General features: G+C 44.7%; 2 protein-coding genes across 2 annotated transcripts; both read left to right on the top strand.

The window, feature by feature from the left end:
• The first annotated feature begins 8527 nt into the window (after positions 1-8527).
• On the top strand, positions 8528-12523 carry LOC109419482 (uncharacterized). Its single transcript, XM_062845907.1, has 2 exons — positions 8528-9097; positions 9164-12523. Exon 2 carries the CDS (start codon positions 9776-9778, stop codon positions 12521-12523), a length of 2748 nt encoding a protein of 915 aa, XP_062701891.1. The 5' UTR covers positions 8528-9097; positions 9164-9775.
• Positions 12524-12549: 26 nt separating this feature from the next.
• Positions 12550-14755, top strand: LOC134290036 (uncharacterized). The gene is made up of 2 exons (XM_062856982.1): positions 12550-12747; positions 12995-14755. Exons 1-2 carry the CDS (start codon positions 12550-12552, stop codon positions 14753-14755), a joined length of 1959 nt encoding a protein of 652 aa, XP_062712966.1.
• Positions 14756-14984: the final 229 nt, after the last annotated feature.

The raw sequence follows: 14984 nt of genomic DNA, 5'->3' as shown, positions 1-14984 counted from the left end.
TCTTACAATGAGCCCCGACATCTCCTAAAAACCCTAAGTAGCTGAATAAGTTCCCCGATTTCTCCAAAATACCCCAAGCTTCTCCGGAAATTACCAAAGTCTTCTTTGGAAACCCCAGCATCCCTTTCAATGAACCCCGAAATCTCCTAAAAAACCCTAAGTCGCTGAATAATTTCCCCGTTTTCTCTTAAATACCCCAAGTATCTCCTGAAATTACCAAAGTCTCCTTTGGAATCCCCAACATCTCTTACAATGAGGCCCGACATCTCCTAAAAAATCCCAAGTCGCTGAATAAGTTCCACGATTTCTCCAAAATAACCCAAGCATTTCCTGAAATTACCAAAGTCTCCTTTATAATCCCCAGCATCTCTTACAATGAGCCCCGACATTTACTAAAAAAACACTAATTCTCTGAATAAGTTCCACGATTTTTCCAAAATACCTCAAGCATATCCTGAAATTACCAAAGTTTTTTTTTTCAGAAAACCCCAACATCTTTCACAATGAGCCCCGACATCTCCTTAAAAACCCAAAGTCGCTGAATAAGTTCCGCGATTTCTCCAAATTAACCCAAGCTTCTCCGAAAATTACCAAAGTCTCCTTTGGAGTCCCCAGCATCTCTTACAATGAGCCCCGAAATCTCCTAAAAATCCTAAGTCGCTGAATAAGTTCCCCGATTTCTCTAAAAGACCCCAAGCATTTCCTGATATTACCAAAATCTCCTTTGTAGTCCCCAACATCTCTTAAAATGGGCGCCGACATCTCCTAAAAACCATAAGTCGCTGAATAAGTTCCCCGATTTCCCCAAAATTCCCCAAGCTTCTCCTGAAATTACTAAAGTCTCCTTTGGAATCCCCAACATCTCTTACAATGATCGCCGACACCTACTTAAAACCCCAAGTCGCAGAATAAGTTCTTTGCTTTCTCCAAACTACCCCCAGCATCTTCTGAAATCACCAAAGTCTGCTTTGGAATCCCCAACATCTCATAGAATGATCCCCGACATCTCCTAAAAAAACCTATGTCGCTGAATAAGTTGCTCGATTTCTCCAAAATACCCCAAGCATATCCAGAAATTACCAATTTTTTTTTAACTCCCCAACATCTCTTACAATGAGCCCCGACATCTCCTTAAAACCCTAAGTAGCTGAATAAGTTCCCCAATTTCTCCAAAATACGCCAAGTATCTCCTAAAATTATCAATGTCTCCTTTGGAATCCCCAGCATCTCTTACAATGAACCCCGACATCTCCTAAAAAAACCCTAAGACGCTGAATAAATTCCCCGATTTCTCTTAAATACCTTAAGCATCCCCTGAAATTATCAAAGTCTCTTTTGGAATCCCCAACATCTCTTACAATGATCGCCGACATCTCCTAAAAAACCCAAAGTCGCTGAATAAGTTGCCCGATTTCTCCAAAATAACCCAAGCATTTCCTGAACACCTCCTGAAAAACCCTAAGTCGCTGAATGAGATCCCCGATTTCTCTAAAATGCTCCAAGCTTCTCCTGAAATTACTAAAGTCTTCTTTGGAATCCCCAACATCGCAATCGCAGACACCTCCTTAAAACCATAAGTCGCAGAATAAGTTCCCCGCTTTCTCTAAAATACCTTAATCATCCCCTGAAATTATCAAAGTCTCCTTTTGAATCCCCAGCATCTCTTACAATGAGCCCCGACATCTCCTAAAAAAACCCTAAGTCGCTGAATAAGTTCCCCGATTTCTCCAAAATAACCCAAGCATTTCCTGAAATTACCAAAGTCTCCTTTGGAATCCCCAACATCTCATAGAATGAGCACCGACATCTCCTAAAACACCCTTAGTCGCTGAATAAGTTCCCCGATTTCTCCAAAATACCCCAAGTATCCCCTGAAATTACCAAAGTCTCCTTTGGCAATTTCCAGCATCTCTTACAATTAGCCCCGACATCTCCTAAAAACCCTAAGTCGCAGAATAAGTTCCCTGCTTTCTCTAAATACCCCAAGTATTCCCTGAAATTACCAAAGTCTCCTTTGGAATCCCCAGTGTCTCTTACAATGAGCCCCGACATCTCCTAAAAAAGCCCTAAGTCGCTGAATAATTCCCCGATTTCTCTAAAATACCCCAAGCTTCTCCGGAAATTACCAAAGTCTCCTTTGGAATCCCCAACATCTCTTACAATGATCGCCGACATCTCGTAAAAACCCAAAGTCGCTGAATAAGTTCCCCGATTTCTCCAAAATACCCCAAGCTTCTCCGGAAATTACCAAAGTCTTCTTTGGAATCCCCAGCATCTCTTACAATGAGCCCCGACATCTCCTAACGAAAAACCCTAAGTCGCTGAATAATTCCCCGATTTCTCTAAAATACCCCAAGTATCCCCTGAAATTACCAAAGTCTCCTTTGGAATCCCCAGCATCTCTAACAATTAGCCCCGACATCTCCTAAAAACCCTAAGTCATTGAATAAGTTCCCTAATTTCTCCAAAATACCCCAAGCTTCTCCGGATATTAGCAAAGTCTCCTTTGGAATCCCCAGCATCTCTTACAATGAGCCCCGACATCTCCTAAAAAAACCCTAAGTCGCTGAAGAAGTTCCCCGATTTCTCTAAAATACCCCAAGTATCTCCTGAAATTACTAAAGTCTCCTTTGGAGTCCCCAGCATCTCTTACAATGAGCCCCGACATCTCCTAACGAAAAACCCTAAGTCGCTGAATAAGTTCCCCGATTTCTCCAAAATACCCCAAGCTTCTCCGGAAATTACCAAAGTCTCCTTTGGAATCCCCAACATCTCTTACAATGAGCCCCGACATCTCCTAAAAAAAACCCTAAGTCGCTGAATAAGTTCCCCGATTTCTCCAAAATACCTCAAGCTTCTCCGGAAATTACCAAAGTCTCCTTTGGAATCCCCAGCATCTATTACAATGAGCCCCGACATCTCCTAAAAAAAATCCTAAGTCGCTGAATAATTCCCCGATTTCTCTAAAATACCCCAAGTATCCCCTTAAATTACCAAAGTCTCCTTTGGAATCCCCAGCATCTCTTACAATGAGCCCCAACATCTCCTAAAAACCCTAAGTCGCAGAATAAGTTCCCTGCTTTCTCTAAACTACACCCAGCATCTTCTGAAATTACCAAAGTCTCCTTTGGAATCCCCAACATCTCTTACAATGATCGCCGACATCTCTTAAAAACCCTAAGTCGCTGAATAAGATCCCCGATTTCTCTGAAAGACCCCAAGCATCTCCTGAAATTACCAAAGTCTCCTTTGGAATCCCCAACATCTCTTATAATGGGCGCTGACATCGCCTAAAAAACCCTAAGTCGCAGAATAAGTACCCCGATTTCTCCAAAATAACCCAAGCATTTCCTGAAATTACCAAAGTCTCCTTTGGAATCCCCAACATCTCATAGAATGAGCACCGACATCTCCTAAAACACCCTTAGTCGCTGAATAAGTTCCCCGATTTCTCCAAAATACCCCAAGCTTCTCCGGAAATTACCAAAGTCTCCTTTGGAATCCCCAGCATCTATTACAATGAGCCCCGACATCTCCTAAAAAAAATCCTAAGTCGCTGAATAATTCCCCGATTTCTCTTAAATACCCCAAGTATCCCCTTAAATTACCAAAGTCTCCTTTGGAATCCCCAGCATCTCTTATAATGAGCCCCAACATCTCCTAAAAACCCTAAGTCGCAGAATAAGTTCCCTGCTTTCTCTAAACTACACCCAGCATCTTCTGAAATTACCAAAGTCTCCTTTGGAATCCCCAACATCTCTCACAATGATCGCCGACATCTCTTAAAAACCCTAAGTCGCTGAATAAAATCCCCGATTTCTCTAAAAGACCCCAAGCATCTCCTGAAATTACCAAAGTCTCCTTTGTAGTCCCCAGCATCTCTTACAATGAGCCCGACATCTTATAAAAAAACCCCAAGTCGCAGAATAAGTTCCCCGATTTCTCCAAAATAACCCAAGCATTTCCTGAAATTACCAAAGTCTCCTTTGGAATCCCCAATATCTCATAGAATGAGCACCGTCATTTCCTAAAAAACCCTAAGTAGCTGAATAAGTTCCCCGTTTTTTCTAAAAGACCTCAAGTATCTCCTAAATGACCAAAGTCTCCTTTGGAATCCCCAGCATCTCTTACAATGAACCCCGATATCTCCTAAAAACCCTAAGTCGCTGAATAAGATCCCCGATTTCTCTAAAAGACCCCAAGCATCTCCTGAAATTACCAAAGTCTCCTTTGGAATCTCCAACATCTCATGGAATGATCCCCGACATCTCCTAAAAAACCCTATGTCGCTGAATAAGTTCCCCGATTTCTCCAAAATACCCCAACCTTCTCCGGATATTAGCAAAGTCTCCTTTGGAATCCCCAACATCTCTTACAATGATCGCCGACATCTCTTAAAAACCCTAAGTCGCTGAATAAGATCCCCGATTTCTCTAAAAGAACCCAAGCATCTCCTGAAATTACCAAAGTCTCCTTTGTAGTCCCCAACATCTCTTATAATGGGCGCCGACATCTCCTAAAAAACCTTAAGTCTTCGAATAAGTTCGCCGATTTCCCCAAAATTCCCCAAGCTTCTCCTGAAATTACTAAAGTCTCCTTTGGAATCCCCAACATCTCTTACAATGATCGCCGACATCTCTTAAAAACCCTAAGTCGCTGAATAAGATCCCCGATTTCTCTAAAAGAACCCAAGCATCTCCTGAAATTACCAAAGTCTCCTTTGGAATCCCCAACATCTCTTACAATGATCGCCGACACCTCCTTAAAACCCCAAGTCGCAGAATAAGTTCCCTGCTTTCTCTAAACTACCCCCAGCATCTTCTGAAATAACCAAAGTCTGCTTTGGAATCCCCAACATCTCACAGAAGGAGCCCCGACATCCCCTAAAAAACCCTAAGTCGCAGAATAAGTTCCCCGATTTCTCCAAAATAACCCAAGCATTTCCTGAATTTACCAATTTTTTTTTTGAAATCCCCAACATCTCTTACAATGAGCCCCGACATCTCCTAAAAACCCTAAGTACACTGAAATAAATTTTGTTGTTGTTTCCACCGAATCCATGGTAAAATTAAGAACTGTACCAACAACTTTCAACCGAATGCAAAATTCTGTTAATTGTACTGAAACATTGTCAATATTACCATGCGTGAAGTACCATTGACTAAAAACATTCTTGATGTTACTATTTTGACATTGTATTTTTGACCATGTTTATCTAAGACGCGCAACATTCAAGTCTACATGGTCGAAATTACAATGCCCAAATAGTAGAACCAAGAATGTTTTTAGTCAACAGTAATACACGCATGGTAATATTGACAATGTTTCAGTACAATTAACAGAATTTTGCATTCGGTTGAAAATTGTTGGTACAATTCTTAATTCTACCATGGATTCGGTGGAAACGACAACAAAATTTATTTCAGTGTAGCTGAATAAGTTCCCCGATTTCTCCAAAATACCTCAAGCTTCTCCAGAAATTACCAAAGTCTTCTTTGGAATCCCCAGCATCTCTTACAATGAGCCCCGACATCTCCTAAAAAAACCCTAAGTCGCTGAATAATTCCCCGATTTCTCTAAAATACCACAAGTATCCCCTGAAATTACCAAAGTCTCCTTTGGAATCCCCAGCATCTCTTACAATGAGCCCCGACATCTCCTAAAAACCCTAAGTCACTGAATAAGTTCCCCAATTTCTCCAAAATACCCCAAGCTTCTCTGGATATTAGCAAAGTCTGTTTTGGAATCCCCAACATCTCTTACAATGATCGCCGACATCTCTTAAAAACCCTAAGTCGCTGAATAAGATCCCCGATTTCTCTAAAAGACCCCAAGCATCTCCTGAAATTACCAAAGTCTCCTTTGGAATCCCCAACATCTCTTATAATGGGCGCCGACATCTCCTAAAAAACCCTAAGTCGCAGAATAAGTTCCCCGATTTCTCCAAAATAACCCAAGCATTTGCTGAAATTACCAAAGTCTCCTTTGGAATCTCCAACATCTCATGGAATGATCACCGACATCTCCTAAAAACCCTATGTCGCTGAATAAGTTCCCCGATTTCTCCAAAATACCCCAAGCTTCTCCGGAAATTACCAAAGTCTCCTTTGGAATCCCCAACATCTCTTACAATGAGCACCGTCATTTCCTAAAAAACCCTAAGTAGCTGAATAAGTTCCCCGTTTTTTCTAAAAGACCTCAAGTATCTCCTAAATGACCAAAGTCTCCTTTGGAGTCCCCAACATCTCTTACAATGGGCGCCGACACCTCCTAAAAAACCCGTACAGTCACCGAATAAGTTCTGCATTTCCTCCAAACTATCCTCAGTATCTTCTGAAACTACCAGTTTGTTTTAGAATTCCGCAACAACCATGGGCGAAACTACAATTTTTTATCAGGGGGTGCACTACAAACAAATATTCATTAGTTCATCTACTCATCATTCATCGCCCCATATCTCACAGCAATGCATTCAAATTCTAGGGGGTGCCTTGCACCCCCAGTAGTTTCGCCTATGGCAACAACCTGTGGAATGTACCATGACGTATTCCAAAATGTCTAAAACTTTTTCAAAGATCTAAGTATCTCTTAAATTTTACCCCGACATCTTTAAAAATCCCTAAAATTCTGTAAATGTGCCCCTCATTTCCTAAAAACTTCAAAGTTACCATTAGAATACCCAACATCCCTTGGAATAAATCCCGTTATCTCTGAACCATGATTTGTGTATCGCCAACAATTCCTAAAATTATTCCCCAGCATTATCTTAAAATCCCAAATATCCATCAAAATACGTTATTTGACATTGAAAATTAACAAAACATTTAAGCAAAGCATCATACATTTAAACTTGTTAAAAATTGTTGAAAAGTACGTAAGCGCATGCCACCCCACCTTATCAGCACCGCAGTTTGACTGCGAGTGCAAGGAATAAACAATCAGCGAAGGATTTAAACACCCCGCCGTAGCTCGTTTCTCATCTGCTCTCCTCGCTCAGCAGCCAACATTAATATCGTTGCGGCTACAATTAATCTTGTACGCACGTCCTTTGACAAATAACCACCGCGTCGTCATCTCCTTATGAGCGGAGGATCGATGCGATTTTCTAAACCACGCGCGTATTGATCGCATCTACAATAACAAAGACGTTGAGCAGCTCACATGCTACTTCAACTTTCCACACGGACAACCAACTCGCTCAGATTGATGTAATGTTGGTCACATATGACCATACACAGCACCAATCTGAGCGAGTTTGTCGGTCGTGTGCCAACCGTCCGAGTGGTGTGCGAGTTGGCCCTCGATTCTCTTGCCTGCTTTTGGGGAGAGTGCGAGCAAGCACCAAACGGGAAGTGCTGCCAAAGCACGGTTCAATGCAATCGGGGCGATGTTTTCCGCAATTCGATGAGTTTTTTACATAACTTTGAATTGATTATTGTGATCAAACTACAAATCATACAATGTTGGTCACAAAGAAGGTTTTCTAGATAATTAAATAAACAATCTTTTGTAGAAGAACATTTTTCCAAAAAACGTCATTTCCATTTAAAGAACATCAAAAATAGCACAAAAAGTAACTGTTTTTTTGGCTTCTGCCACAAACATTTTAAAATTTATGAATGAAAATTACTTTTTATCAAGTTTACGTCTAAGAAGCATAAAATCTCAAAGGTTCAAGCTTTTGATTCGTAAAAAAAATTTTGTATTCCGTTGAAAGATCGCTGAGTTATAAGTTTTTGAATTTGGGCCTTTTTAAAAACATCGAATTTTGAATAACTCACTTAGCAGTGACTTCCGACCCCATGTTCCTTGGACACTTTTTCATGGCTCGAGGTCCTCTATCTACCCTTAAAATATGTACAACCAGGAAGCAAACACCCTGTATGTACGCTTAGATTTCATCGTTTTTTTAAGGGATTCGTGTTTGTTTTCTTATTAAAATAACGTCTTCAATAATCCTGGCAAAACATCTTACCTCAATATTAGCTTTTCTAGTAATTAAAGCATAATTCTTTTGGGAGCATAATGAAATCCACTTTTTTTTTCAAACAATTAGTTCTTCCAATAAACAACGTAACCAACTAAAGAACCCGTTTTTAAGCTTTAATGGGATCGTTTTTTTTTTGACGAAAACTCACTTCTTAAAATGTTGTTTTTAAAAAAACAGTTTCACAATAATTTGATGAAATCCGACATAAAGTGTTGACTAACACCATTTCCTCAAAACATCACATGATTTCCCTCCTTAAAGCAATGATAAACTTAGCATTCCAACCTGGACAATATCGACTCTAAATTTATAAATTGTATTATTACGTACTAATACCTTTTCACAGTTGACAAACCACCATTTCATTGATTTGAAGAAATTCGCCTTCTGAAAAGTAAATAGATAATCGCCTTCTTACAATGTTAATGAAAAACTGCTGTTTGTAAGTTCTGATGAAAGTTGCCTTCTCATAGTGTTGAAGGAACCACCATTTTATGATTTGATGAACCGACTTCTCAGTTTTGACAAAACCCGCCTTCTAACTGATTTAACGAAAGCCGCTTTCTCAAAGTTTTGACGAAACCCGCCTTCTAATTGATTTGACGAAACCAAGGACGAACCCGCCTTCTCACAGCCTTGACGAAAACCGCTTTCTCATTTATTTGACGAAAATGGCCTTGGCGAAACCGCCTTCTGAAAATATTGACGAAACCGCCATCTCATTGATTTGACAAAAACCGTCTTCTCACAGTTTTACGAAAACCGCCTTCTAATTGGTTTGACGAAAGTCGCCTTGGCGAAATCGCCTTCTGAAAATATTGACGAAACCGCCTGTTGCCGACTCTGGCAGCACGGAAATTTCGAATACTGAATCGACCTTCGATACCCCCCGATCGGACTCTATGCGTACAAATTGACAGCGACAAGGCGTAAGACCCGAAGCGTAACGAATGTCAGGATGACGGATAGAATAGGTAGATGTGATGTGAACTTGCAAGTCATGTATGAAGCAGTAGTCGTTTTGATCCAAATTTATTACTTTGAGTTAAAGTTGAATTCGTAGATTATATTTAGTTAATTTAACGAGATTGCTCAGTTTGTTGCACTGTAAGTTGTTTGTAGTCTGTTAAATACACAAAAATCCCAAATTACCCTAGTATTGTTCCCGTACAGGTTACCGCGATCTGATTGTTTCGGATATTGCTAGGATTGTGTCTGCGTGTGATCTCTAAATTTTCTTTGTAAGTTTATGAGCATTTATTGGGGTCCAAAATTAAGAATAATGAATTATTATTCTATATAGGCACACATTTAGTCCTGTGGACGATAAATTGGATTATTAGATTGTTGGGATAGAGCTAACTGAGGATACCACTTTATAAGTAATTATGCATTTCTTATACTCAGGCCATTTTTACATAATAAATCTTACTCCCAGCTTAAGAACTCGGCACCACAACATCAACCGTGCGATTCTAATAGAAGGTCCGAAATTCTTCACAACAAAGCTTAAGAAAGTGCTTCGAATAGTGAAGGTAAGGATGCCTGAAACGGATCGGTTCGACTGCAAGCTCTGCCAGAGGTCGAATAACGTGGACGACATGGTCTTCTGCGCAGTGTGCCAAGAATGGTATCACTACCAATGCGTGGGAGTGACGTCAGCGATAGCTAACGAAAGCTGGATGTGCGCACGGTGTGCGGCTTTGCCGTCATCGACTCGGATCGGCGAGCTGTCTGGCGAGTGATCTTGTATTCCCAGCTACTAACGTCAACGTTTCCTCCACTATGACTACCGATCCACCGTTAGCCGCAGCACCGAACTCCTCAGTTGTAACGATCGCAACCAATTCTGGGTGTACGCTAGCTGGAACAGCCGCATTTTCAACGACATCGTCGACTGTGCCTCCTGGATTGGTGCCGCCCGCTGTGGCTGGGCCCTCCAGTCGGGTTCCGGCAACGATGATTTCAACTACTACGACTAATTACGGCCAACCTTTGCTGACAGAGCAGGCAAGAGCGAGTCTGCAATGGGTGCAGGAACATCGAGCATTCCTCGAGCAGCAGTTGGAAGAGAGCCACAAGAAGGAACTGGAGAGGAAGAAGGCAATGCTCAGTCAACTAGCGAATAATGCCCTGCAAGGTGTCATCAGTGGGGCGGCATCGAACAGCTTCAATGAACAGTCCGCCGCGGTCGGGGTCGGCAATGTCGGAGGCTGGCTGGGACGGATGATCGACGAGATGGACAATCTGTCAATCACACCAGTGAGCACGGGGCCACAGGTGACAACACCGGTCACACCCGTATTCCACAACAGCTCCACACCAACGACGGCGGGTTCTGCAAATCAGTATGTATTCGATCCGTCTTTCTCATCCCTGATGTTTGGGGTCCCTAGTACCATGTCGAGAGTTTCCATAGGCCCGGTTTCTGCAGGTCAGTGTTCTACAACGCCATCTATTCCTTTGTACGGATATTCGCCACCTGGGGGGGATCACTCTCGACAAATCAGTGTGTTTCCTATTAGCACTCAGGTTTCCTCGATGGATTTGAGGAATGCGAACATGACAAACGTGGTAACGGCCTGTCCGACGATTCCAACAGTATCGATTCCGCAGCCATCGGTTTATGGGGGGTTTTCAGTGAACGCAAGTGCACCTAGATTGAACCAAAATCCCATTGTATCGCAAGCTCCCGTGGGTGGGTATTATCCAGCGAGTTCAGCTCTTCCGTCAAGCTTCCCGTGCCCGGTGGGTCCAACGCAGCAACAACTGTTGGCGAGGCAAGTCATGCCGAGAGATCTTCCGCCGTTTCGAGGGGATCCTGAGGATTGGCCGCTGTTTTTCAGTGCGTACACCAATTCGACGGCCGCCTGTGGGTATTCCAATGTGGAAAATTTAGCTCGGCTACAACGTGCGCTACAGGGCAAAGCGTTCGAGGCGGTGAAGAGCCGCTTACTCCTTCCGGCGTGTGTCCCTCATGTCATGTCCACGTTGTACATGCTGTACGGTAGACCGGAGCTAATAATCCAGACATTGCTGGACAAAGTTCGTGAGACTCCAGCACCAAGAGCAGACAGGTTGGAAACGTTAATCATTTTCGGCATGGCGGTTCAAAACCTGTGCGACCACATCGAGGGAACTGGGCAAATGGCACACATGTGTAACCCAGTTTTACTGCGAGAATTGGTGGACAAAATTCCCGCGCAGCTACGTTTGAACTGGGCGCTCTACAAACAGCAGCTAGCAACGGCCGATCTACGTACGTTTGCTGGGTTCATGTCCATGCTAGTGGCAGCCGCCTCGGACGTCACAGTTACTATGGATTCCAAGCAAGCTCGATCGGGACGAGGAGAGCGTGGCAGAGACAAGAATTTCCTCAACGCTCACGCGGCCAGTGAACCAACCACAAAGCAACATTGTCAAGAAAAGGAACCGAGGAAGTCGGAGGTCAAAGAGGTGCTGTGCCTGGCGTGCGACGGTCGTAACCACAAGGTGAAAGATTGTGCAACATTCAAAAGGTGGGATGTGAACAGCCGCTGGAAGACCATTCAAGATCATTCCCTTTGTCGTACGTGTCTAGAGAAACACGGACGGCGTCCTTGCAAGATACAAACTGTTTGCGGTGTAGAAGGTTGTCAGCAGCGGCACCATCAGCTGCTACACTCCAGCGCTCAGAAGCAACGTCCATCGGGCAAGGAAGGTCAGAACACGATAAAGCAGAGCGATAATTCTGGCGGAGGGCTGAATGCACACCGTGCCACTAAGAAGTCTACACTGTTTCGGATCGTTCCCGTTAAGCTGTCGTGGAAAGGGAAGTCGGTACAAACTTTTGCGTTTTTGGACGATGGATCGGACATGATTCTGGTCGAACAATCGATTGCAGAACGATTAGGCATTGATGACGGCGAACCAATTCCCCTTTGCCTAACTTGGACAAGCAACGTGACTCGACAGGAACCGAAGTCCCAACGTATTCGTCTGGAGATATCCGGAGAAGGCAAGAACGAACTATTTGCGCTGCATGATGCAAGAACGGTGTCTAGCCTCAATCTTCCGAAACAAACGCTGAACTATGGAGATTTGGCCCGGAAATACACGTACCTTCGGGGTCTCCCGGTCACCAGCTATGAGGCAGCCGTGCCTGGCATCTTGATCGGTTCAAACAACGCCAGCTTGACTGCAACGCTGAGTTTGCGCGAGGGTCAACTAGGCGACCCCCTTGCCAGCAAGACTCGGCTCGGCTGGTCGGTCTATGGTTACACTGCTGAAGGAGAGAAGGCAACCAACTTCACGCTGCACGTGTGCGAGTGCCGACAAGAATACCAGGTGGATCAAGATCTTCACAATCTCGTCCAGCAGCATTTCACTGTCGAAAGCGTCGGTGTTTCGGCCGACAAGGGGCCAGAATCAGAGGAGGACAAGCGTGCCCGACGGATTCTAGAGGAGACAACAAAACGCGTTTCAAATAGGTTTGAGACTGGTCTTTTGTGGCGTTATGACCATGTGGAGTTTCCAGTTTTCCCATGGCAATGAGGCGTCTGGAATGTTTCGAGTGAAGGATGAAGAAGGACCCGGAGTTGCAGTTAAGTGTACAGCGACAGATCGGCGAGTATTTGGAGAACAACTATATCCATGAAGTGACGCAGCAGGAAAGTAGATCTACTGACCCTCGCAAGGTGTGGTATTTGCCTTTAGGCGCCGTGAGAAATCCGAAGAAGCCGGGCAAAATAAGGCTCGTTTGGGATGCTGCGGCGAAAGTAGGTGGCGTTTCTTTCAACTCCATGCTTCTCAAGGGTCCAGACTTGCTGACACCTCTTGCTTCGGTGCTCTGCAGATTTCGCGAACGGCCGGTAGCTGTTTGCGGGGATCTAAAGCAAATGTTCCACCAGTTCCGAATTCGCCAAGAAAATGTACACAGTCAACGGTTCCTCTACAGGGAACATCCAACGAAACCTGTCAGGACCTTTGTGATGGATGTCGGAACGTTTGGGGCTACTTGCTCAGGCCCAATACATTAAAAATCTTAATGCGAAAGAACACGAAGGAGAATTCCCGGAGGCAGCAAAAGCGCTCGAAGAGAAGCACTATGTCGACGATTACCTCGACAGCTTCGACACAGAAGAGGAAGCGGTCAAGGTCGCACTTGAAGTGAAGGAAGTACACGCTCGTGGAGGTTTCTGTATCCGGAATTGGCACTCTAACTCGGACACCCTCCTGAAACGGGTCGGGGAACCCAAGGGAGTACAGCCGAAAGTCATCAGCATCGATTCGGAGTGCGAAGTGGAACGAGTTTTGGGCCTTTTATGGCTGCCAGAAGAAGATATAATTGCGTTTGCCAACAACCAGGAGCTGGACGGTATTGTACCAACGAAACGGAATATCTTGCGCTGTGTTATGAGCCTGTTTGACTCGCAGGGCATCCTGTCACACATCACGATCCAGGGACGAATGATCATCCAGGACACCTGGCGCACCCAAAAGCAATGGGATGATGAGGTCGAGGAAACTATCCGTATGCGCTGGGTCCGATGGACAAAACTGTTCGAGGAGGTCGGCCAGATGAGACTTCACAGACCCTACTTTCCTGGTTTTTCTGCTGCTGAGGTCTGGTCGGTAGAGCTGCACGTTTTCACGGATGCAAGCGAGGAGGCATATGCATGCGCAGCCTACTTTCGGGCCACGATAATGGGAAAAGTGCATGTTACGCTGGTGATGGCCAAGGCGAAAGTTGCTCCATTGAAATCGCTATCGGTGCCACGTCTGGAGTTGATGGGCGCTCTGCTGGGAGCAAGGCTAGCCAAAGCGGTACAGGAATATCTTACGTTACCGATCAGTCGACGGCTTATGTGGACGGATTCGAAAACAGCTTTAGCCTGGGTCCAATCGCAACATCGTCGCTACCGACAATTCGTGGCGTTCCGTGTGGGAGAAATCCTAAACAAGACCGACGCTGCGGAATGGAGATACGTTCCCACACAGTTTAATCCAGCCGACGATGCCACCAAGTGGGGTAAGAGACCCAGCACAGATGTTACATCACGTTGGTTCCGCGGACCCGACTTTCTGTACCAGCCGGAAATAGAATGGTCGGAGCAAAAGTCAACACAGTCGTTGGAAACGAAGGAAGAATTGCGGCCCTGCATGGTGCACCGAGAGAATCCAGTTGACGATGTCTACCAGATCAGCAACTTCTCCAAGTGGGAACGGCTGTTAAGGGCAGCTGCATACGTACATCGCTATATCGCAAACTGTTACCGCAAAAGTAAAAAGCAGAAGCTGGTCACGGGGTACTTGCTCCAAGAAGAGTTGCAGCAAGCAGAGAACAGCCTGTGGCGATCAGTGCAGGCATCTACGTATCCGGATGAAGTAGCTGTGCTGAAACAAGCAAATAAGAACCCGAAGAGGCATATCGAAAAGAGTAGTCCAGTCTACAAGCTTTCGCCGTTCTTGGACGAGAATGGCGTGATGCGGGTGAACAGTCGTATAGGTGCAGTTCCATACGTCACGTACGACTTCAAGTTTCCGGTGATTCTACCACGCCACCACCATCTCACCGAGTTGATCATCGACTGGTATCACCGCCGGTACCTACACGCCAATCACGCGACAGTACTCAATAAGGCTCGTCAGCGGTTCCATATCTCGAGTCTCCGCACGGTAATACGGCAGGTTATTAAGAAGTGCCAGAGCTGCAAGATTTCCAAAGCAGTTCCAGTAACTTCAAGAATGGCTCCCCTTCCGGAGTCGCGTTTAGCGGACGTTTAGCGGCCATGGCGCGGCCGTTCTCCTACGTCGGGCTCGACTACTTCGGGCCGATCCAGGTCCGGATTGGACGCAGCTGTGTTAAACGTTGGGTGGCATTATTTACGTGCCTAACCGTGAGAGCCGTACACCTGGAAGTCGTTCATTCACTCTCCACGGAGTTATGGAAGATGGCGGTTCGTCGGTTTGTAGCGCGTCGTGGGTCACCAATCGAAATCCACTCAGATAATGA

Source organism: Aedes albopictus, chromosome 1 (assembly GCF_035046485.1).
Source record: "Aedes albopictus strain Foshan chromosome 1, AalbF5, whole genome shotgun sequence".
In the NCBI taxonomy this organism is placed as follows: Eukaryota; Metazoa; Arthropoda; class Insecta; order Diptera; family Culicidae; genus Aedes; species Aedes albopictus.
Note: the sequence above shows the minus strand (reverse complement) of the source record. Positions and strands in the feature narration are given on the sequence as shown.